The 26166-nt window shown below is 43.2% G+C and overlaps 2 protein-coding genes across 3 annotated transcripts; both read right to left on the bottom strand.

The window, feature by feature from the left end:
- Positions 1-1982: 1982 nt before the first annotated feature.
- Positions 1983-7146, bottom strand: EMB2726 (elongation factor Ts family protein). 2 transcript variants are annotated; one of them, XM_078572064.1, is made up of 6 exons: positions 6988-7146; positions 4751-6290; positions 4342-4458; positions 3389-4085; positions 2958-2999; positions 1983-2862 (listed from the first exon to the last, which is right to left on the bottom strand). In XM_078572064.1, exons 2-6 carry the CDS (start codon positions 6222-6224, stop codon positions 2247-2249), a joined length of 2946 nt encoding a protein of 981 aa, XP_078428190.1. In that variant the 5' UTR covers positions 6225-6290; positions 6988-7146; the 3' UTR covers positions 1983-2246. The 2 variants fall into 2 exon arrangements, with proteins under 2 accessions (XP_078428190.1, XP_078428191.1); XM_078572065.1 differs by lacking the exon at positions 4342-4458.
- A 15748-nt stretch (positions 7147-22894) lies between these two features.
- LOC144700617 (eukaryotic translation initiation factor 2 subunit alpha homolog) lies at positions 22895-26166 on the bottom strand. The gene is made up of 7 exons (XM_078572063.1): positions 25661-26166; positions 24846-24902; positions 24682-24768; positions 24458-24604; positions 24279-24383; positions 24062-24160; positions 22895-23213 (listed from the first exon to the last, which is right to left on the bottom strand). Exons 1-7 carry the CDS (start codon positions 26042-26044, stop codon positions 23058-23060), a joined length of 1035 nt encoding a protein of 344 aa, XP_078428189.1. The 5' UTR covers positions 26045-26166; the 3' UTR covers positions 22895-23057.

Below are 26166 nucleotides of genomic sequence, written 5' to 3'. Positions count from 1 at the left end.
TGTTGCATCATGCTCAATTTGTTTTGTCCAGTGTGCCATTGGATGACTTTATTCATTTTCAACCAATGTAGTATCCATGCTTGTAAAGGCTTATTCCCTTGGAGTTACTCCATTTGATATCTCCATTCTCCAAATTATGAGCATTTTATGGCTCAAATGAGTGTATTCATAGTGGGTGTATGCTACATTAGTTTCTTGTGTAGCATATCGTGGGTGTCTTTTGATCTAAGGAAACTCAAAATCCCATAAAATTTCTAGAGGCAAACAGGATTTCTGCCATGATACTCATTGATGTTGTGATGGTTTTCAAGGTGTCTATTTGGTGAGAAAGTAGGACTTATATGTTCACAAACTATGTTGTTTCAAGGTTTTGTAGAGTGGACTGCTAGAGGGTGTAGTGAGATTGTCATGAGGGTATGCCAAATCAAGTGAATTCATTCACTTGGGAAATGGAGCCACCAATTAAATGTGTCGTAATGGAGACACCAATTAAAATTGATAAATATTTCTCTTGGAGACTGACCTCCAGAAGGCTAGAAATCACTTCAGAGAAACCAAAATATCTAAGCATATATGTAAGGAAATGCACTTGGAGTAGCTAGGTCTTATCGTGTATTTTCATTCCCTTGATTAAACTACCCTACTTGGAAGAGATAAGCCTATCTAGTACAATCTCGAACCTTCTTAAAATTAAATTGGATGATGTACTATAACACATTTCAGAGGATAAAGGGTACCATCTTTAAACGATGCTAGTCTTTCAACCTTCTGGTCAAATACTGTGATGATGTTTTTCCAGCTTTGAGGGAAGAAGTAGCAACCAAATGATTCTCCTATGGCAGTCTCTAAGTTCATTCCGACAATGATTATTTTATTTTAAATGGCATGTGAAAATGGTAGCAGTGAAATTATTAATATCCTCTAATTGTCTTGGAGTATTCTCCCTCCTCTCAGATTTCCCCTTGATTCAGTATCTACATCATTCTGTTTGTTTGGACTCCATGAAAGTTTACCAGAACCTTTGCCAGCCCTTGCAGAAGCTAGTGAATGAACTTCAATATCCGAAGCAACTAGTTCCTTTGTGTTTAGCTATGTATTATGCATGTGGATGTGCATAAATAATAGACATCTCTCAACAGGGAAGGATTTGTGGCATCACCCTTCCATTCACTTTCATTTTAAAACAACCATCCCTGCTGGCTCTCAGCCATTTTTTTTGCTTAGAAGTGGATTCAAACCAAAGACACTAGGATTTTCAGTCCTTCACTCTAACCAGCTGAGGTACATGAACCACTTTCCTAAACTAAATAGATTGAGATCTTTTTTAAAATTGATGCACTAATAGATGGAACAACAGCAAATAGTATCTTTATATCTTTACTTTGTAACATTGAACTCAATTTCATTTAGAGACATGCTTAATCAGTATCTATAATTCTAATTATGTGGATAGTTGAATATGCTATTAGATCCACTGATATCTGTTGAGTGTTTCTGGATTTCTGCTTGAGAGGGATTCTTTAGTGGAATGGAGCATGTCACATCTTGCATCCATCTTTTATTTACTACAATAGCTGGCCATTGTGTCATTCCACAGTACACTAAATTTTCTATCCTTCCATATCTCCCACAACAAGTGGGATAAATATGTAATAAGAGTTAAGACAGTGAGGATAAGAATTATCAACTAAAATAATAATAAAATAAGGCAGTGTAGTCTCCATTATGTTGTGTAGGAATAGACTATTTGAGGATCCACTTTCAACATGGAAGTCACCAGAGAAACTATGAACACTACAAGCAGGCTTCCAGAATAAAGAGCAAAATAAGGAGAAAAATACACTAAATCATCTGTTTTCTCTCTCTTTCCGTCAATATTTCTCCAAAAAATCCCTCCTCCCCCTGTCCCTTGACCAGAGCTCTGCCCAAGTGAACTGGGCAGACCTCTCTCCCTCACTCAAGATAAACACTTACTCCTGATATGAGATGCCCTCTGAATCAGATCCAGATTCTTATGAACATTAGCTACAATAGAAACAATCAGTAGCAGAGTCCACCAGAGAAACTACAAAAGCTGCAAACAGGCTTCCAGATAAAAAGGTTAAAAACAGAGAGAAAAAAATGAAAAACTCTAAACCAAACGTTTGCCCCCTCTTCCACTCTCTCTCTCTCTCTCTCTCTCTCTCTCTCTCTCTCTCTCTCTCTCTCAAAAATCTCTCTCCCAAACTTCTCTCTCTCCCATCAACTCAACCAGAACTCTGCCCAAGAGTGAACCGTGCAAACCTCCTGACTCTGATATTCTCACCCAGAGCAGCCACCGTCTGCTTCACCAGGTCCTTCACCAGCAAACTATCATCCTTGATGAAAGGCTGCTCCAGCAGCGCCAACTCCGACAGCCACTTCGCTATCCTTCCCTCCACAATCTTCTCTCTGATGTTCTCAGGCTTGCTGGCCAGATCCTCTCTCTGCATCTCTATCTCCTTCTCTTTGGCCACCACCTCTGCCGGAATCTCCTCCACAGACACATACTTAACCTGCGGGCATGCCGCCACCTGCATGGCCAGCTCGTCCACCAGCTCCTTGAACTTCTCGCTCCTGCCCACGAAGTCCGTCTCGCAATTGACTTCGATCAGAACTCCGATTCTGGCATCGTGCACGTAGGCGCCGACTCTGCCCTCTGCCGCCACCCTTGATGACTTCTTGTCAGCGGAGGCCAACCCCTTCTTCCTCAGATAATCTTGTGCCTGGGCCAGGTCCCCGCCCGTCTCTTTCAGCGCCTTCTTACAGTCCATCATCCCCGCCCCCGTCTCCTCTCTCAACTGCTTCACCAGTGCAGCCGAAACTGCCACCGCTGGGGCCGCACTGTAAAAAAAATGCCAACGAGGTCAAAGATCAAAACCCACTTTGGAATTCAATCCCAAGGAAGAATTGACTAAGAAATGATGCAGATCTCTTACTTTTCTTCGACTGCTGGCTCAGTTTGCGCGGGCGCTTCAACCCTGAGAGCAACCATGTTAGAGGCAAGTCAGCGTCCTACCATGGAGGGTTTGATATAAAAACTTAGACACATACATAGATAACGATGGATGGATAGATAAGTGTACAAAGACAGATTGATAGGTAGACAGCTAGGTAAATGGAAAGATAAATAGATGGGTAGATAGAACAAAAAAATGATAAGTAGATATAAAGATATATTGATAGGTAGAAAGATAGATAGATTCCTAGAGAGATAGATTAATAGATTGAAGGATGAACTAGGGACGGAGAAACTGAATGACATGGGCGGGGAGGATGGAAGATGGACAAACTGATGGAGGAATGGATAGATATGTACGTGCATAAATAGGTAGGCAGATAAATAGACAGATAGATGGAGTTTTCTCACTTGTTTTCAGTAGCTTCTGGGCTGCTTGGCGGGGGCTTGGCAGCTGTCTGGGCTGCCACTTCGGCTGCAAAATCCTGAGACTTCTTCTCCAGGCCCTCGCCGAGGTTGAAGCGGACGAACCTTGCGACCTTGATGTTCTCCCCGATGGTGGCAATGGTCTGCTTGATCAGGTCCTTGATAACAAGCTTATCATTCTTGATGTAGGGCTGCTCGAGGAGGGCGAGCTCCTCCAGCCGCTTCCTCATCCTTCCATCCACAATCTTGGCCCTAAACTGCTCGGGCTTGGACTGCAGGTCCTCTTTCTGCATCTCTATCTCTCTCTCCTTAGCAATCATCTCCTCTGGAACGTCTTCCGTAGACAAGACCTGAACTTGGGGGCATGCCGCAACCTGCATGGCAATGTCTTCAACAAGGTCCTTGAAGATGTTGCCACGTGAGACAAAATCGGTCTCGCAGTTGAGTTCGACAAGGACTCCAATGCGGCTGTCATGGATGTAGGAGGCAATTCTACCCTCTGCAGTGGCTCTACTCGCTTTCTTGTCGGCGCTGGCCAGCCCCTTCTTCCGGAGGAATTCCTGGGCGGCGACCAGGTCTCCACCAGATTCTGCGAGAGCTTTCTTGCACTCCATCATCCCTGCTCCAGTCTCTTCCCGGAGTTGCTTCACCAGAGAGGGGGAGATTGCTGCTGCCGCAGGTTCTGCCAAAAGAACACCGTGATGATCAGAGAAATACACTAAATTGTGTGATGATGATGATGATGATGATGATAAAATCCCTATAACAGGGCAAAAATTACCAAAAAATGCTACAGTGATAATGATGGCAGAGATAAAATCCCTGGAAGAACAAGGTGATGATCACATAAACCACTTGAAGTACTACATGATGAAGAAGATGATGATCATGCAAATGATGCTCAACTGTGTTTGGATATCTTGGAGATGTTCACTTACCTGATGGAGTGTCTTCGACAGAAGGGGCAGATGGTTCAGAAGAAGTGGGTTCCTCTGAGACTGGTTCTTCTACCGTGGCGGCAGTTGAAGGCTGCACTTCCTTTTCTTCTTCTCCTTCTGTCACGGCCTCAATGATTATGATGATGATGATAAAATACCAGAAAGAACAAGATCACGATGAGAGAAATATTAAAATATAGTGATGGTACTGATGATGATGACAATGATAAATCCCTGGAAGAATAAGGTGATGAGCAGAGAAATAGTAAAAATATTGCATAATGACAATAAATACATGGAAGAACATGCTGATGATCAGAAACCACATGAAGTACTACATGATGAAGAAGATGATGATCATGAAAATGATGCTCAACTGTGTTTGGATCTCTTGGAGATTTTCATTTACCTGATGGAGTCTCTTCAACGGAAGCGGCAGATGGTTCAGAAGAAGTGGGTTCCTCTGAGACTGGTTCTTCTACCGTGGCGGCGATTGAAGACTGCACTTCCTTCTCTTCTTCTCCTTCTGTCACGGCCTCAACAGAAGATTCTTCATCCTTAGAGATGGGAACCACGGATTCTTCTTCTGCAACGACTTTCCCCTCATCCTCTGAGACAGGCCCTTCTGGCGTAGTGGCTGTCAAAGGCTGAGCTTCCTTCTCTTCTTCTTCTTCTGCAGCTGCCTCAACAGAAGACTGCTCGTCGTTTGAGGTGGGAGCAGTGGATTCTTCTTCGGCAACACTTTCAATTGAAGACACTGTTTCTGCCTCGGCGACAGGTTCGGGGGCTTGCTTCAGCCTGTCTCTCTCTTCCAGAAATGACGCAATGTCCTTGTTCTTCCGGAAAGCGAGCTCAAAGGGGTTACTCGCCGCGTAAACCATGCCCTGATTGAGCATCTTGTTCAGCTCCTCAAGGTCTTCTTCCTTCTTCATTGTCAGAGTGACCTGCCCCCTGGCAACGCGAAGGACCCGGACGCTAACCTCTTGACCTGCCTGCAGAGATGAGGTTCCCAGAATGCTGAACCCATCTGCTTCCTCTGACGAGGGGAGAAACCCTTCCTCTCCCTCTGGAAGAGAGATGTAGGCCCCAGACCTCGTCAAATTTTTCACTGTCCCCTCCAAAACCTGCCCTTTGACAAACTTGGAGGTCTTCTGAGGAGGCTTGGGGCCGCCTTTTCGAGGGTTCCTCGGCTTGTTGTCCCTGCTTGAAGTCTCACTAGCGTCAGCCAATTCCTTTGCAATTGGCCTGCTCTTCTCTTCTCCATCCTTCATTGTCAAAGAGATTCTCCCAGTTTCCATGTTTGCCTCCAAGATCTTGACCTTGACTTCTTGCCCAACTGAGACGAAGCTTCCCACGTCCTTCACGAAACCGCCGCTCAAGTTTGACACATGGACCAGCCCGTCGGTGAAGGCACCGAAGTCGACGAAGGCGCCAAATGGCTGAATAGACCTCACTTTGCCAGTGAAAGCAGCCCCCGGCAGAAGCTCTTCGTTCTTCACTGGGGGCATATCACTCTTCCTTGTTGGCCTTGTTCTCCTCCCCTGATTAGAACTGGCAGTTCTCGGCGAAGATGAGGACACATCGCTGGCTTGTTCCTGGGCTTCCTCGGCAATTGTCGGGTTGGGCTCATTGGTGGCAACATCGGTGCCCACAGCGGCTAAGGCCTGGACGTTTGTCCTGGCACTTAGCCCAACACAAGATCTCTTCTTCTTCTGCAACAGCGCAGAAGTGAACGACTGTGGGAGCATGACTCGCTGCTGAAACGACCTCTGCGGTCTGCCATGCGTGCTGCATCGAGGAAGATGGCTTTCTTTGCTAGGAGTGGAGGAGGAGACGGCGAAGATGGCGACGCTGCCCAATGAATAAGGAATTGCAGGCACCATCTTGAACTGGACTGGTATTTGGAATGGTATTCTTGACAGTTTACACTATTCTCATGTTCTTCCCAGCTGCATGGAGAAGAGAGAAGGGTTAGATCACCAGGGTAGAAAAAAAACGATGACAATGAGTAGCACTCGAAAAGTGGAAAACAGAAATCGAACGGGGGCATGAAAACAAAAAAAAGATTTTCTGTCGAATATCTAGCATATATTCTATGCTAGTAAACCCTCAAGTCGGTTTTTTTCAAGTTCTGGCGCCTTCGTAAAATTTGAATTGGGCTCTAATTTGTGAATTCGATCCCTACTTCGCCGGAAAAAAACTATTATTCACTTCTCTAAAGATCGACTGGCATCAACAAAAAAATCATTTTTCCCACCAGACTTCTGAAAATTCAGGAGAAAAACTTAGGAGCCAACAAGAGGTTTCCCCGATATTCAAGGAAACCTTCTAATTAAATCTTAAAACTCACGGAGATAACACACAGTAAAATCCTTAAAACATTCAGCATCGCCGAAGAACAGTGCGGGGTTTTTACCAGCACGAACCAGATCTAAAATTTCTACGAAACACTGGCTAAACATTTCCAAATGGGTCAGCACAAATTCAACAAGAACAGAATTGCACCCATCAAAAAAACCCAAATTCAGGACTAGCAACACACCCGGAGGATGAATCTCCCAGACCCACAGAACAAATCCACAAGTGGGTAACAGAGAAACAGAGATTTAGAGAAGAGAAAAAGCAGAACCCAGTTTAACAACTCACCGAGCAGAGGAGAGGAGAGAGAGCGAGAAGCCTGTAGAACAACGGAATGGGTAAGATTAGGAGGAGGGCCGAAAGAGAAGATAGAGGATAGAGAAGGTGATGGCTTTATACCCTTATCTTGCAGGAAGCTAAGGATTTTGGGGTTCTGAGCGAGTGAGAGGTGGTAGCAAGAAACGGGTGACGTCACTCTCTTCGCTCTCCCCTGCACTAACGGCGTTCAGCCTCAGCTATTGGCTCTTGGAGGGTTTATCTGATCCCACGTAGGCTAAAGTTCTTGGAATGGACGGCTGAGATTGCATGAGATATAGATGGATAAAGAGATTGCGATAACAATAGATAAAGATAGAGATAGAGATAATGATAGCAATAGATAGAGATAGAGATAGAGATAGAGATAGAGATTGAGAGAGAGAGAGAGAGAGATAGGGATAGAAGTAGAAATAGAGAGAGAATTAGAGATAGAGATAGAAATAGATATATAGATAGAGATAGAGATTGAGAGAGATACGGATAGAAATTGAAATATAGAGAGAATTAGAGATAGAGATTGAAATAGAGATAGAGATAGAGTTAGAGATAGATATAGAGATAGCGATAGAGATAGAGATAGAGATAGATATAGAGATAGCGATAGATATAGAGATAGAGATAGATATAGATATAGAGATAGAGATAGATATAGAGATAGAGATAGAAATAGAGATATTGATAGAGATAGAGATACAGACAGAGATAGAAATAGAGAGAGAATTAGATATAGAAATAGAAATAGAAATAGAGAGAGAATTATATATAGAAATAGAAATAAAAGTAGAAATAGAAATAGAGAGAGTATTAAAGATAAAAATAGAAATAGACGCAGAAATACAAATAGAGAATTAGATATAGAAATAGAGACAGAGATAGAGATAGAGATAGAGATAGAAATAGAGAGAGAATTAGATATAGATATAGAGATAGAGACAGAGATAGAGATAGAGATAGAGATAGAGATAGAAATAGAAATATAAATAAAGAGATAATTAGATATATAAATAGAGATAGAGAAAGAGAAAGAGATAGAGATAGCGATAGAGATAGAGATAGAGATAGAGATAGAGATAGAGATAGAGATAGAGATAGAGTATAGATAAAGATAGAGATAGACGTATAGATAAAGATAGAGATAGCAACATAGATAGATATAAAGATGGAGTAAGAGACATGACAGAGACTGCCTTGGAATTTTGAATTTGGGTTTTAAGTATAGATTGGAAATTGTGAAGGCCTATGGAAATGAAGGTGGCGACTAATCCCAAATGTTAGAGTTCAAAGTATAGATTGTGAAATTGGTACTGTGTCGTTAAAATTCGTTGAAGTATTTAATATTTATTTAGGTTGTTTATAGATGCATTACCTCATTTTCTATGCACATATTTTTTAAAAAAATATTTATCCAAATTATAAGTATGTAGAGTATTAACTTGATATCTGATATGATTCATCAGCGGGTTTATGCTCGAAGGGCCCAACAATAGCCCACTACGATCCCACCCGCCCGGTCGACTTCGGCCCCTAGTTAAACCAGGCCCATTCTGGAAAGACGACAGGAAATTAGTTGCCATTGTGAGTCTTGCCTTCCCTCGCCCTCCTTGCCTCTCCCTTCCACTTTGTTGTGATCATCTCTCCATTCTCTCTATGCTCGCAGACCGATGTCATCCCCCTGCCGACCACAACTGTCTTCGACGTTCTGTCGTTGCCTCTCCTTCATCCTTCCCGATTTTCCTCTCCTGTACCACAGGAATATCTTCCTTCTCTCTCCCTCTCTATTCCATCTCCATCCTCATTGAACAATAGTGAAAGATTGTGGAACTACCAATTTTCATTTGAATGTTTGAGTTACAACTATGCTCTCTATCGTGACAGGCTGGGATCTTATCATTGGAACCTAAATTGGAGCACGGATATTCATCTAGTGGAGAGGACACAGTGGCGAAGGCCATCGCCAACGCCTTCAAACACCACATGGTGCTGCTCACCGCGCAGATGCAACTGCTCATGACGGCGCACCAGCAGCATCTGGCACAGGCATTGGTATCCCCAGCCACCGTTGACCCCTCTAGTGAAGCGACAGCCGCCTACACCACTGCAGTTCACGGCAACGCTTCACACCCCTGTCCCACCACAGAGGATCGGATTGTGGGCGACACCTCCAACGACGACGGTGAGGGGGACGAACTGCTACTTCCACCCCCTTTCTGCCCAACTACGGCCAACGTTACAACACCGGATTGGGGCCCTCGGTCATGGTGAGAGGACTCTGGCGCCGCTAGGATGTGCCACCACCAGATAGGGAGCCACGCTCACGTTGGGAGGTCCGTAGGCGTCGCTCCCATCCTCTGCCACCGCCTCCCTTGCCCCGCACGGACAACCTGGTCTCCCTACCCCAGCAAACCCTAACGGGCCGTCGCCGGGTGGAAAGGGATCTAGGACCCTGGGCAACCTTCGTGGGCCAAGGACAAGGGCCCCCTTCTACCACCGGGGGTGGGGGGGGGGGCGGTCCCGCCAGGCTTGCCCCTTGGGGAACCATTGGTACCCCCTTTGTACGAGTCAGCGCAGGGATCCACGGGCCAACGACAATGCCCACTGGTTTCCTCGCGCCAAAAGAGAAGACCGCCCCTTGGCTGACACGCCTTGCCGACTTCTGCCCATGCTTCCGTGGCACGATCAAGCTAGTGGGCTCATGGGGGAGGATGATGGGGGAGAGTTCAATGTGGAGGCAGACACTTCATGGTGATGTCCACCGCGACTGCCCAGAAAGATCATCCGAGCTTTCTTGATGGCCATCCTGACAGGGGTCACACTCGACTCTGAATGGTGGAACCCCCCATCTTCTTGGAGGGGACCCAGACGGCTGGTTGTGGAGTTTGGAGCAGTACTTCTGCTCCGTACCCGCAGACGACGTGGAATGCCTGCACATAGTATTGTCGTATTTGGATGGGAAGGCATTGGCATGGTTCTGCTTCATCGACAATCGCACGAGTTTTCAAGATTGGCTTGATTTCAAGTGGCAGCTCAACCGCCGCTGCAGCCCCAACCCTCACGTAGCGTATTGTCATCTTGTTCGACTCCAACAAACCAGAACAGTGGATGAGCTGGTGGCTTCTTTCATGGAGCTTGTGGGATACATGTCAACCCTCACTAGTGACATGGCCATGCATGTTCTCCACACAGCATCTGTCTCGCTCTCCGAGCTGAGGTAAATTGCCTCCGACTTGGCACTATTGACGAGCTGATTGCTTGTGCGTTCAAAGCTGAGGTGAGCCTCGCCAAGCTGCGAGACCCTAGGGACTTGCTGAGCGGCGAGGCCTTCCTAGACTTCGGCGGGTGCGCCTCCTCGATTACCAGCCGTCATGCCTAGGGGTTTGAATGGGGGCGATAGACCCAAAATATGCGATGTAATTATACATATTTTAAGGGAATTTTGGGATCATTTCATGTGTATTTTACCTAATTTATGAAATATTACACTTCATGCACTAAATAGAGGAAATGATAGAAATTGCATTTTAACGTCATTTTTTATACATGTTATACAATTGAAATATTTCCTAGTTAAATATACATGTCAGAGTGGTTTAATTTTCTAATGTGCTATTTAGTATGTTTATGAAAGTGCAGGGGTAAAGCCTGTATTGAATCTGAAGAAAAAAATAGATGAAATTAAATAAAAAAAGAAAGAAAAGATAAATAAAAAGGGGATCCTATTGGGCCAGCTATGGAGCGGACCAAGAGCCGGGCCTCAAGCTAAAGGCCAGTCCCTATGGAGACGACCTTCCTCATACTATACACTTTAGTAAGTTTCTATACTTTATTAAATTTATTTGATTGTAGGAAAATTAGTTCCAACGACAAATTAAAATTAACACTGCAATTTGCCTCCATCACATATTTTGAATGGGGGGCGGGATAGGCCTCCTCGGCACATCGCTTGAACCTTACGGAGGAGGAATTCCTTCGCCACCGAGCGTGGGGACTCTATTTTCAATGCAACAACCGGTTCACGACCGGGCATCATTACCAAAAAGACCTCTGCATTCACATCATCACCTACCATCCAGAAGACCCGGTCACAGACCCGACCAAGGATGGTATTTCCGAACGGGAGGCGGAAGACCAAGTGGTTGATGCCCAGCTCAATGCAATGTAGGTGGAGTCTTTCGCCTCCCTAGGTCTGGCATCTACCCATAGCCTCCAGATCTATGGAGACATCTATGGTAGGGTGTTATACGGTCAAATCCCGAGCTGGGTCTCTTGCTCGAATCTGACGTGTGCCGGCCTTAGTGCTCGGAGCAAAACGCTGAGCAGCCTTGATCTCTTGCAGTGGAAGTCTTTGCAATTGCTTAAGATCGCATAGAAGGGGTAAGAGGAGATGGTGGGGACGCAGCCCCATCAGGGAATAGGGTCATTTATTAATATCATGAAAGGTTACATCGTAGCTAGAACAATTACATGGAGGAAGACGAGGGGTGATACACGGCGCCTTACGCCGGGGTAGTATCTCCTCTCCAGCTCTAAGCCGCTGCTCCGCGTGCGCGTGCCCGCTTTGTCGCTACACAAGTGCCCCAGGCTGGGCGCCGCGCGCCCACAGGCGTGGCGATCACACACGCCACTTCTGCCTTGACGACCACACACGCCAACGGCGCCCGCATCGACACCTTTGCGCGCAGTCTGCGCAACGCCACCGCATTCGCAATGCCCCAAGTTGGGCGTTGCGTGCCCAGCACTACCCGCAAGAGCGCTACGCGCCCTCTGTGCTGCCTCTGCGCTCTCAGTGCGCCACATGCCTTAGTCTCATGGCGAAATGTCTCCCTACCCCGCGCCCCGCAGACGCAATGCGCACGATGCCCGCGCGGCTACTACACGGCACCCCGCACAACTTCGTGCGCTGCATCTGCGGCACGTCGCCTGGCTTGCGCATCTCGCGCCTGCGCGCAGTGCTTCCTGCTCTCGGGCGGTGCTTGGCGCTCGTGCGTAGCGTTGGCGCCCGGCGGGGCGCTTGGTGCTGGCGCGCGCGCTCTCACGCCGATCGGCCTGCACGCCCAGCACGCGCGGATCTCACCTGATCTGTCCTGCCTTGGGCATGGACGGGCACGCGTACCGTCTGTAGTGTATCACCACATACAGAAGCAATGTCCTGAAAGATCAGGTTTTGGGCATTGCTACCCATAATGACTTAGTCCTTTAATGTCGTGAGTCTAAAACGCGAACATGCCCTCCCAATAAGCACGCAGGCCTCTGGGCAGGGAATGTCACCTAGTTAGGGGCCTAACACGTAGGTCTTGCTTCTCCCCCATAGCCTCCAGATCTAGGGAGACATCTATGGCAGGGCAATATGTGTGTTCATTGATACGGGTGCTACGGTAAACTTCATATGCTACCGCCTTGCTCGCAAGTTGCGTCTCACTTTCACCTGCGCCCCACCATACCAAATCTGTTATGGTAACAGCACGGTCACCACAGGTACAGAACAGATTTGTGGGCGTCCCGGTGGGTCTCCAAGGGTACACGACGGTGGTTACGTTGATGTCGGTCCCCGACCTCAGTTCGGACGTCTTCTTGGGTACCCACTGTTGGGCACCCTTGGATGGATGCAAGCGCACTGGGACCTTTTCCTCTTGAAATTTCAAGTGGATGGGGTGTGGCACACCTTGGCGAGCAACCCCAACATTAGTCGCACAAGCACTGCAGGCTCCACCACGACCATGCTCCTGGCACTTTAAGTGTCATGTACACCTCGCCGATAACCCCGACGTCTTCCCAGGCGTCCGTGGAAGCGCATGCCTTCGTGGCACGGCAGTTTCCTCAGGTCTTTGCCTCACTAGAAGAGCTCCCACCTCAATGCGCTATCGACCACCAGATTGTTCTCCTTCTAGGTACGGGGTTGTCAACTCTTGCATGTATCGTTATCCTCATTGCCAGAAGAATGAGTTGGAGTGGCTCGTATGGGAGCAACTGGAGGCCGGCCTATCTGCCTATTGCGCAGCCCTTACTCGAGCCCCACTCTCCTGGTCTGCAAGAAGGATAATGCATGGCAGTTCTACGTCGACGATCGGGTCCTAAACAAGATTACAATTCCCAACCAGTTTCTAATCCTTGTGGTCGATGAGCTATTTGAAGAATTGCATGGTTTGGCTTACTTATCCAAACTTGAGCTCAAGTTGGGCTACTGCCAATCCGGATGCATGATCTCAAAATTGAAAAGACGACACACACCTGAGGCACTAAGACTAAGTCATCATGCCATTTGGCCTGTCTAGTGCACCAGCGATCTTCCAAGCCCTGATGAACCTCATCTTCCAGCCCTTGCTCCGGAGGTTTGTGCTAGTTTTCTTTGACAATATTTTGATTTACACCCACACCGGGGACAAGCACCTTGAACACCTCACTCAACTTCTACAACTCTAAGCGGACCATTCCCTCCAAGAGAACGCCAAGAAGTGCTTCTTCCTCCAATCCAATTGGAGTACTTGGGCCACTAGGTTTCATCTGCGGTGGTCGCCACAGATGCGGACAAGGTGCGAGCTGTCCAATAATGGCCGGCACCCCTCACTCTGCGAAAACTCTGGGGGTTTCTCAGCGTGGCAGGCTACTACCGGCGCTTCGTAGCTGGCTATGCTTCGATCATCTATCCCCTCATCCGTCTCCTCAAAAAAGGGATGTCGAGGGGTCTATTGAATGTCAAGCTGCATTCGATCGCCTCAAGTACGCTCTCGCCACAACACATGTTCTCAACCTCCTTGAATTTTCTCAAGAATTTGACTGGAGATCGATGCTTCAGGTGTGGATGTGGGGGCCGTGCTCATGCAGCATCGTTGCCTGATCACATATTTCAGCTAGACTTTTCCGCCCTCCATTCGTGCTCGCTCGACGTATGAGCGCAAACTGATGGGCATCATCCTTGTTGTCTGCAAGTGGTGCCACTATTTGTTTTTCCAATCTTTCATCATCCCCACATAACAACAGAGCCACACACACCTTTATAGCAACGTGAGGTCCAGGGTGATTACAACAAATGGCTCTCCAAGATCCTCGAGTATCGCTTTACCACCCACTATAAGGTTGGGTGCACGAATGTCCCAGCATACGCTCTCTTGTGCCTTCCTCCACACGAGCCCCTCATCCTCAATGAAACTTTTTGGTCCCACTAGGACGATGTGTCGGCCATCCGTCAGGCAGTATCTAAGGACCCCAAACTATCAACCATCATCCGCGCCATTGAAGCAGGCCAGTCTCCTCCTCTATACTTTGCTCTCACTAACGGCACCTTACTCTATGATGACATGTTGGTATTATCCAAATATTCGCCATTCATCCACATCATCCTTGAAAATTTCCATACCCAAGCACTTGGGGGACATGGTGGATTTCTCAAGACCTACAAGCACATTGCCGCACAATTTTTTTTGGACGGGTATGATGCATGACATCAAAGCCTTCGTCAACAAATGTCACATCTGCCAGAATAACAAAGCATTCACACTCTCCCCCTCAGGTTTACTCCATCCCTTCCTACAACCACTCGGGTTAGGGAGGACATTTCCATGGACTTCATCGAAGGGCTTCCCAAATCGCAATGAGTGAACACCATTCTCATCGTGGTGGATTGCCTTAGCAAATACACTCTTCGTCGACCTGTGACATCCTTTCACAGCCAAGGACATCGCCGCGCTCTTCATTGCCAACATCATCAAGCTGCATGGCACACCTAGCTCCATCATCTCTGATAATGGTTCCGTCTTCATGAGTGTTTCTGGTGGGAGTTACACTCCCTCCAGGGCACCATACTCCAGCACAGCTCGGTGTACCACCCCAAAACGGATGGATAGAGTGAGGTGCTCAATCGCAGTTTGGAAACTTGCCTTTGTTGTTTTGCAGGCGACCAACCCAAGCACTGGAGTCAGTGGTTACACTAGGCCGAGCTCAGCTGTAACACGTCTTTCCATTCAACCATCAAGATGAATCCCTTCGAAGCCGCGTATGGGCGTGCCCGCCCACTCTCCTCCGCTATGGTGCTGCCCCGTCCCTTGCCAGCTGTTGCGTGACTGCGACACCCATCTCGCCTTACTCCACCAACACTTGGACCGCTCGAAGGCCATTATGAAGACCCACGCCGATGAGCATCGCCGGGCCGTGGACTATGCCGTCAGCGACTTGGTCTACTTCAAGCTTCATCCATTTCGCCAACAATCGCTTGCCTCAAGGCCCTTTGCGAAGCTTGGTCCTCGTTACTTCAGGCCCTACCCTCTCACTCAATGGTGGGGTCCCATAGCCTACAAGCTTGCTCTCCCCCCCGGCACCCACATTCATTTGGTATTCCATGTCTCACAACTCAAGCGCGCCGCGCCTACTGTCGTCTCCCTGCAGCCACTACCTTCGGTGCTCACATAAGACCATATCTGGAAAGTGGTGCCTGTGAAGATCACTTCCTTCCAGCCCTCTCCAGTGGGTTGCCAAGTACTCACTCATTGGCATGGGCTACTTGCGTCCGAAGCTCCCTAGGAACTCGCTAGCACCCTCCGCAAACATTTCACCGCCTTCCAACTTGAGGACAAGCTGGTTCAACTAGGGGGGAGTATTGATATGATTTTTCAGCGGGTTTATGCTCGTAGGGCTCAACAGCAGCCCACTATGACCACTCCGGCCCCGCCCACTCCAGCTCCTACTTAAGCCAGGCCCTGCTGGAAAGGGGGGGAGGAAATCAGTTAGCGCTATGAGTCTTGCCTTCCCTCTCCCTCGCTGACTCTCCCCTCCACTTGGTTGTGATCATCTCTCCATTTCTCTGTCCTCACAGACCAACATTGTCCCCCCTACCAGCCACAACCGTCTCCGATGTTCCATCGTCGCCTCTCCTTGATCCTTCCTGATTCTCCTCTCCTCTATCACAAGAATATCTTCCTTCTCTCTCCCTCTCTACTGCCTCTCTGTCCTCAGTGAATGATATTGGAAGATTGTGGAACTACCCATTTTAATTGGAACGTTTGAATTACAACCATCGATCTCGTTCGCGACAAGCTGGGATCTTATCAATATCATATAGAGTTTCATTTTAACTTGTCACTATTTTTATAAATGGTTGAACTTGTCGCTATTTTTATAAAAAACTGGTCAATATTTTTATAAGATCAGCATAACTGTGGTGTTGACTTGACAAGTTCCGCAGTGCCCTCAATTGTTGTAGTCACCAGTTTTTTAGGCATGGAGCATGCTTAATATTATCTCTTATCCATGCCTATGAACAGATAAAAATCTTTCACATACTTAGCCAAGTAACCATGAAATTCTATGTAGGAAATACCATTTCATAATTTTTAGTGCACTATTTTAAAAGTTAAACTATGATACGGAGGAAACATCTAGATGCACTGGTAAGATTTTAGATGTGGAATTTTGAAATCCAAACGTCTTAACCAGTGGTGACTTTGATTATGAGAATTGAATATGCATCAAAATATAATAGAGATAAATATAACAAGAAGGGCAGAGGAAAATCAGGACACGTAACATTAGATTTTATTGAATCATCTTGTGATACATATTTAAATGTTCAAAAAATTGTACTGTAAACTATATTGGGTGATTACTTATCATTGAACATCCTTGAATATATGTCCAGATGACGTTATACACATATCCAAATGAGTTTTTGGATTAATTCAATGTTCATACTTTAATAGATTCAAGTTGGATTCGAAGGCTTAACAAGAGAAGCCTTCAGGGGCCAAGTCGAAGCAGGCCAAGTGCCATCACTTGATGGAAGGCTTTGGGGTAGAGGATGACAAAGCTTCAATGATTTTTTTTTTATCTTGGTATCCTTGCAGCGTTTTATTTCAAAATGTATTTTCTTGGGGGGGCCTTCACAAAAACTTGATCAGAACTCATCTTACATCAAGCTTGATACCCCAAATAGCTTTAAGGACTTGCCTAAACTGTCTAAAAATATAACTGAATCCATCCTATCATCTATATCATTCCCTAGATATAACGAATGTATCTCACATAGTTCTCTATATAAGAAAAAATGAAATCTTAAAGTCCAATTAAACCTCTCCCCTATCTTAGGTATACCTTAGCAGCCTTAGGTAGCACTTCATGTTTCTATGCTTCTGGAATTTTCATATTTCATAAAAAATATTTGTGGGTAGTCTTTTCAAAAATGATTCTTTAATAGAATCAATTAATTCCACCACCTTTTTTGGCTTTAATTTTAAAATCAGTATCCATTCAGTGCTTTTAAAATCAATAGTTTTGAAAAGAGATTATGAATGTGGGTAATAATCTACAAAAACATAACTCAAAAAATAAATTAAATTCCTCAGTAGAAAATGTGAAATTCACAATCACTCTTTGATGTAATGTGATCTAATAGATATTTTGAATCTGGCATTTTTCTTCATGTAATATGTTATTATGAGTAACCAAAGTACTTAATTTAGGCTACCATGGGAAACTGAATCGTGAAAGTATTTTGAATTATATTTTCTTGAGAGTGATGTGACCTTAGTGTTTTGAATTATATTTTGATGAGAGTGATGCGACCTTAGTATTTTGAATTATATTTCGAATTTAGGCTATTATTTGGAAATTTGAATTGTAGATCTCCATTAAATTGATGTTTTTTTTGGAATTCAAGTGGAGACTCAAACATCTGTCTAAGTCAAATTACATAGAATCAAAGTTTAAAAATCATTGTTATAGTGGTTGAGAATGTTCTGTGAATTTATTGTCTTGTTTATCTGTTGTGACACACCATATATCCTAAAATATGGATGTTGATATTCACTTGCGATATTATATTGTAGCAATATTTGAAGGGATTCTAATGAACTGAATCTGAATTGGACAGAATATTTTTCTCTATAATGTCTGATTACATGGTATACAAATCCTTGGATATTCATGAGAGTATGAAACGCCCTATCTTTCTAAAGTATTTGAAGATAATCGGATAATAAAATGCAAAGAGAGATAAGACTGAATCTTCTCTAGACAAAATAAATAACATATATATAACTAATTTTAAAGATACGTCAATAGATAACACAAGCCTTGAAAAAAATAAGATCAATTGCACAAAGAATAAGATCAAACTACATTACATTTTTCGTGGCGCAAAGAATTCTTATATGGCTCATTATTCTCTGATGTCCTTGTTGTGTCGCCAAATTGTCATGGTCGTGGGTTTAGATGTATGTCTTTAGTTAGACATTAAGTTATAGGAACAGAGAGTTGGAGAACTACTCTTCATATGTAGAATATAAATTAATTGTAACTAGTATAGAAGAGTCGTGCCATTATCTTTCTCTTGTTTCCATGAAAATTTTCTATAGACCACACAAACACATTCATAACTTAATGATAGTCTAATCAGGTGATGATGTGATGAAGTGTACCTTTTATACATAATTCAGACTCTTTATCTTATGAGATCACTACACACAAAAACTGAAAATACTTGCAAACTAAGTCAATGCAACCAGTACAAAAATCATCTTAAAGTCTCATACGCTCAATGAGAAATCAGAAATTCTTTAAGTTGTCTCAAATACTCATGTTCATAAGTGTACACTTTCAGAAACTTATAACAGTGCAAAGTAAAAATTATGTGGCCATCTTAGCAGAAGAGGGCGTTCAAATGGGAAAGAAGACAGTAAGTAGGAGGAAGAAAACAGTGCCTATAAAATCCAGTGATAACATATAACCTATGAAAGACAAGAAATTCATAATAAAGTCTCCCTTCCTACATTTCACTGGTGAAGGGACCTTTTGACTCCATGATCATGCTGAATCAAGTGTTGACAAAAAGATTAAGAGATACTGAACTTAAATAAAACCATGTTCTCTAATTTCAGACCAATTCAGGATAAAATTAGACTTATAAAGTGATATGACCCCATATATTGGAGATAAGAGCGGTCGGAAAATGGGTCATCAATGCAAGATGAGGAAGTAGTCAAAGGTCAACATGGTCATAAAAAGTTTCAATTAATGGATGACCTTAGTCCAACAAAGTTAAAAATAAAGAAGCTGATCATGTGTTGGAATGGCAGCGACAACCCAAAAAGGTATTGAATGCAAGAGAAGAGTCAAGAGTTGTAGAAATCCTAATCAGATGGAAAGGCCAACCGATTATAGATGCATTATGATATGCCAGTTTAACTGATCTGTCAGATGTTTCCAGGATTCTACCTTGGGGACAAAAGGTCTTTGATGGAGGGGGCATTCAAACCAATGCTGTATATTCAATAAAAAAAGATATTTTGGATTTTCGTTTAGTTTGTTTGGTTTTGAAGTGCAAGGCTTTGGGCTGGATTAGAAGATCTGGATTTGATGGTTAGATTTTTGTTTACTTGAATTGTAATTTATAAATTTATTGGACTAAAACTTGAAATGAAAAGAGAACAAAGGGATAAATTTAGGTGTGAAAATTAGGAGTGTTATGAGCAGGCTCTTAGGAACATACAAATGAATGAAATGAGCTGAAGCTTAGGCACGAGTTTACGAGCAGGTCCAGGTGCGAGAAGCGGGAGAGAAGAAATGAAAATGAAGAACAGTAAAAAGTTAAAAAAGATAGCAGTTCTTGCAGAACCAGGTTACGAAATAAATAACATAATAGCAGAAATACTGGAATAGAAGAAAAAGGGTCTTTATTTGTAGAAAGGAAGCATCAACCAAAAATATGCTTAGAGGGGCAGAGAGATTTGAAGGCTCAGAGATGGAATAGAGTCAAGAATAGTCCAATCAATGGTTAACCTTTTAATTTGAGACCATGAAAGCACAAACAGATTTAGGTTCTGCAAGAAGTTACCATAATTTAGGACTAGATATGAAATGGTTGAAGTTTATGATAAATCAGAACCTTCCCACTAACACAGTGTTACCTTTATCATGAAATATTTTCTCCTCCATCTGTCAGAAGATATTCATGATGAGCAAGTAAGAACCTACCCAAAAATAGAATATCAAATACCTATGACTTTGATTTCTATATTAGTGTAAGTGAGGTTATTTATTAATTTGTGGTTGGAGACATCACTAACCAAGAATCGATAAAGATAAAAAAGAATAGTTGTGAGAGTTGTGCTATTAACTTGTAATCTTCATTATGATGTTGGTAAAAGGAGATGAAGTATATTTTCCTGATAAATAAGAACCTTGATAAGAAAATAATATTAACAAAAAGCATTCAGTAAAGTCTAGAAATGATGAGCTTTAACCCATTAGCCATTACGTAAACATACTTTCACAGACGTGGAATCAATGACTTTCATCTCGGTATATACAACTATTGTGGTTATTTGAAGAAAATAAAGAGGATATAGATGCAAATATGGATGGGAAGACTCACTCATTAAATAGACTTTTAGTTCTGATTTATCAGAATGTTGGATGCTTCTGATCCATAGGAATAGGATGTTCTGAAAGAAAGTCAAATTATAATGAGTTGGTGTCAATCATTTCCGAGAAGCAATTTCAGTTTTTTACGATTGCTCTCTATGGATCCCTCCAGACTGCGCACAGGATAAGTAATTGGTAGGGATGAAAGGATTTGAACCCGAAGCCTTTTTACTCAAACCAAACATGCCACTAAGCAACACTAAATCCCCTTTTTTTAATATGCCACTAAAGAGATTCCTTTATTGTTTTCCATATCGTTATTTCTTCCATCAAAGAGGATTTCCATTTTTGCTTTTTGTTGAAGAAGATTGACATTTTTGTTGAATCCACACATTGTATGAGAACATATTATCTATCTTTGGGAACAAGGAGTGGAATGACCTCTCAATCTACTTACAGCTACTTTTGTCATCCTCTAGATGTTCCCTGATGCTCAAATCTTCTCGACGCCTTGGACGTTGTATGGGCCAAGAGCCAAAGTTGGTTGCCTTTTTGTTGTCTTTTTTATTGATGTTAATACCATAAAGACCAAGATAGATGATGTCTGCTGATTAGTAGTGAGAGGACTCTTAGTACCAAAAAAAAGAGGCACTGGTGAAGAGACAATCATTTCATTTAGTTCGGGTGACGAATGTTTGCAGTGGGAAAGTAGTATTTCTTTTTGCCAAGCATCGGTGCATTTCCCTCAACAACAATCCACAAACTGAAATTTCACAAATCCTCTCTGGAAAGTCAGATAACTCAGCAGTGGGTTAAGTTTCTTAACATAAGAAGTCGAAACATTATCCAGCGGATAAATAAGGAAACACAGAATTAACCAAAGTCATGTATGGTGTGACTCTATGAGTAGAAGCGTGGAGCAGCATGACAAGCAAATGAAGTCAATGAATCTGAAGATGAAAGGTATGCAGTCAATTCAGGTTGATAATAAGAATAAAAGGTTCAGGATGGTTGGTAAGCCTAGGGATAAAGACTATCTAGCCTGGTTCAGAGAGCACTTGTTGGGTTAAAGATAAGTGTTACAACATAAATGCTTAACTATTGACCATATTTGTTAGGTTGGGGGTTCACCCCAAAGTGTTTTCCAGACTGCAAGCCTACATCTGTTAGTAACTAAGTGCCACATGGCAAATTTCATTGGGAGGAATCACCAAAGAAAAGACAAACGGCATTGAAGTGTACTTGAGAGATCATCCTGACACTAAGGAGTGTCCTCATGAGTTTGTTGATCTGAAGTCAAATCACCCTAGGTTCCTCTGGTTTTCTTCTAAGTAGATATACTATTATTTTTTTCCAAAAGGACATACATTCATTTCTTTATTCCCCACTAACCACTAGGATTGAAAATAAGTGACAAGTCAAGGCCCGAAAAAGAGAAGGGCAGATGGTGGACATTTGGGAAATTCCAGCCAATAAGGTGTCTCCAAAAAAGTGTGGTTCTGAGGCATGATTAAGGAGCAGGAGCAAAGAGAGGTGTGTATTTGTTAACTCATTTCTGGGTCACACAACTTCAGGCAGATTAAGCAGCTATAAAATTATGCATGTAAATTGAGTAGGTGATTTTGTACTAGCTACTTAGGTTTCGGGTCATTTTAATCTCTTTTGCTTCTGCTAGTGCCCCAAGAAATTTTTAGATTTCTCCCAACAATTCTTATTTCTATTTTACCTTAACTGGTACTGTGGGGAAATCTGCACAGATAGGATCACATACTCGATCACCAGATGCAAGGGTTCTCTTGCATTGTAGATTCCTGTCCAAAACTTGCATCATATGATGCTGCCATGCAAATTGCGCGAAAAATGTGAAGTGTATGGCTAACCAAATAACGAAAGTTAGTATGGAGACTAGAGCAAGCTACCACGAGAGGAAGGATCTTCATTCTAAAGAGATCCAATTTGTAAGAATTATGTCCTAGGTCCAATTTTGAAATCATTCTAAAAGTTTTACCTTAGTTTCTCCTGCGACAACAAACAGTTAGAATAGACCCTAGTCAAATCGCAATGATTCAAAGCACTTCTTTTTACATTACACAATTTCGAAAGCACTATGGATATAAGTCTCAGATGAAGAAGGAAGAGAAAATGGCCAATGCAGGTCAGAGAAAGGGTCAACCAGTTAATGACCTTAGTTCAACAAAGTAGACGAGTACACAAGGTGGTCAAGAGTGAGCCAATTAAGGGCCAAAGACATGACTGTAATTTTTAATCTCTCTCAAGTTTTTAGTCGTCATTCTGGCTTAATCTACATTTCTTTAGAGAGCATCCCTTATAGTCAGGCATCAGTGAATCGTGTAGCCTATTTTCTTTCCTAAAATGTCAAGAATCGACATGTTTTACACTTCCTCCTGTCAATGACTTTCATCATTTTAATGTAGACATGCCTTTGAACGAATCAAGTGCAGCAAGAAAAACACTTCCATCGAAAAATTTCACCCACTTACCCAGAAAAATTAGAAAAAAATATTGACACTTAAAAGCAAGAATCCTGCAAAATTGATTGATAATAGTAAGAAACTCCAACCAAGACGAAAATGAAGTCAAGGGCAGCAGACACAAATGGGTTGATAATACGAATCGCAGGCTTCTTCTCAGCACTATACAAAAATCTAACCTCAAAACTGACCCCCGGCAGCTCATTCAGTTATGCCGCCAACCGCCTTGTCCAAGTCAATCTCCCCCATGCCTGTGTCTTCTTCATCCTCACTGCCCTCGTCACCGCTCACCTCTTCGTTTGCCGCGATAAGCTTCGCCATGTGCTCAGCAAGAAGCTTGTCATCCCTCTCGCTCACCTATTGTTCATTAGACAGCCATAAACATACGCAAATAACAAAAGGAATATGATTTCATTACTACCTTTAGGAAATTCGTTATATATGAATATGTCAGAGACCTATAATTCTATTGGTAAAATAGCCTCTATCAAAAAAAATAGATTTTCTGGCGCCCATCTTTTGACTGTTATCAACTAATCTCTTCAATCTTTGATCTACTCTATGCTAGAACATTTCTGTGAATGCTATTCCGATCTAGGAGCTGATAAATGGAAAGATCTTATCAATGTCGAAGAATGATAGATCATATGATAAGTCAAACTGCCGTCAAAATTGCATAACCATCAAGTGTAACCCCAAACGAACCAGATTCCGTAAACAACATAGAGGAACATCTCATAGATGCAATCATTTAAGTTTTAAAAGATGCGCTCAGCAACCATCTCCGTGTTGCAGGTGGGTTGATGATGTGGATGAGGAGGATGATGAATAGTCACTGCCATCAATCAGTTGATGACAAATTTCCTTTGTCGTTGTCTTTTGTGCATGTTAACGGCGACAATGACGAGTTCATCAATGTCATTGTCATTGTTATAAAAAACAGATGACGATGACAATGGCATGTACATGGGGCGACATGTAGCAAAATGTATAGGTAAACGCAAAATATGGACCAGGGTTGCATGTTGTACATAAGATCAGGAACACGCATCACCCTTAGTGTTAATATGACAATGACGAAGAATTTGCTGGGGTCCAATTTAGCAGTCGTCATTAACTATGTTTTCAGGACTTTCACTTTGAGGAGTTTAAGATTAATTTTTTGAGGCAAATTACAGGAAAAAATACACGGGAGTAGAACTTACAGCCCTGGGAGCCTCCTTCACAGTAAGCTTCCCCTTGTACTTGTCGATTTCCTCAGTGCAAGTTTGGATTGCATTAGTGAGGACAGAGATTCCTTGTTCCTAGAACACGCATTCAGAAAATTTTAAAAAGTAAATAGAAGTTACATTTATAAAATAAAATAAAGAGAGTAACTGAAAATAGAACGCCGCACAGGCAAGGATGTATAAAAAGGAAAACCTTGTCAAGCGTTTGAGTGGTGAGAACATATAATGGGGGGGCCACTAGCTTAATTTTCACAGGGCAATCGTGATTTCCAGCTGCTTCAGCTTTCCTCATTGCTTCCTAAAAACTCATGGAAAATGTAAAAAACTCGCTCCTTGAAGAGAAAATCCAGCAAAAACACTAAGAAAATAAACCTTAATATGAAGAACGCCATCAAAGTGAAAGCACTTCATTTCAATATCAGCGCGAATCTTCAGCGGCTGAGGAGTCATCCTCCTCCTTATGTTCTTCACCAAAGCATCCTTGACTTCCTCAGTCAATGCAGGGACCACTTTAGTCACCTGCAATTAAGGCACATGATTAGGACTAATTAAAATTAACATAAAATTAATGAGTTTTTCAAAGTAATCCTACAAACCTCTAGTCCATTAGGGCCCACTTCCTTGACTTCTCTAGTTAGAGTATCCAGGATAGAGTCGGGATCGTTCACAATTAACTTGAAGGCCTGCAGGGAAAAGAATAAAATTAGATGACGTATTTATGGTCAAGAAATCACAATAGAAGGTTGAATGCTGAAAATACCTCAAACGCATGACCGTATTTGCGGTATAAAGGCCATCCAACGTGAACATATAGATCCTATGAAGAAAGAACAAAGAGACTATCAGCACTAATTGGACATTATACATACCAAAGAAGAAGGTTACACAAAAAAAGGATTAAACCTAGAAATCCAAGAATAAGGCCAAATTTTTCAATGGTTTTGTCAAAACGCAGAAAAAATGAGAAGCTTGGACGGACAATAGAAGAAAAACACGCGATTAGCTCACAGGTTCTGCCGAGATTTAACGCTAGAAAACAAAGAAAATAACAAAAGATTTAACTAAATTCGATAAAATACACATCAATTAATAAGCTTACATGAAAAACAGAACAAAAACAAGTCATTAATCCACGGTTTGGGCAAGATTAAAGGCAAGAATCCTAGAAAACGTGAAACTGTCAATCAATTCGGTAAAAAATTGCGCATAACAAATAAGAGGATAGCACGCAAAAAAGTGCAAAAAAAAAACATTGAAGTCACAGATTGCCGAGATTTAAAGTAATAAATCCAAGAAAAGCGCAAAAGGCAACAATCAATTCAATAAAATGTACACATCGAGGAGAATTTTACACAAAAAACAGAACGAAGACAATCGACTAATTCACGGTTCCCCGTGATTTACCGCTAAAAAACCCAGAGAATCGTCAAAATTTTCAATCACATAAATATAATGCACAGACCAAATCAACAAAAACAACCAACTAATTCGCGGGACGCCGAGAATTATCGCTAGAAATCAACAGAAAAAGCGAAATTTTCAAACGAATTCACAACAGCCGGTCCCAGGCGCAACCTCAAGATCAATCAGCATGGTCTCCCCCACATGGCGCATGATCGAATGCACAAGCTTGCTCTTGTTGTACCGTTCCTCGCAGGCCTTGATGTCCTCCTCAGAAACCCTCCTCTTGCTAAGATCAATATACCCCTTTTCCTTATCAACACGCAGCACCATGACGGGTTCCTGGCGCCCAACTTTGATGAGACTGCCAACGCTTCGAATCCGGCGGCGAGAGAGCTCGGAGAAGAGGATCATGCCTTCGATATTGTTGTATTCGAGCAGAGAAACGTAGGCGCCCATGTCGGCTATGTTCTTGACCTGCACCATGACGGCCATGTCGACTTCTGGGTACTTGGCCTCGTACATCCGGCACTCCAGATTCGGCGAGTTGCCCGCCATTGATGATGGAATTCCGAGCTCGGAGATCTGGATTGGCCGCTCGAGCCGAGCTTCAGCTGGAATTCTCTGCAATGGCTTCGGCCCCCGAGTTTGCCCTAATCAATATTGGAGCTTCTATCAGG

This window comes from Wolffia australiana, chromosome 3, assembly GCF_029677425.1.
Source record: "Wolffia australiana isolate 7733 chromosome 3, ASM2967742v1".
NCBI classification, from domain to species: Eukaryota; Viridiplantae; Streptophyta; class Magnoliopsida; order Alismatales; family Araceae; genus Wolffia; species Wolffia australiana.
This window is presented reverse-complemented; position numbering and strand designations above follow the sequence as displayed.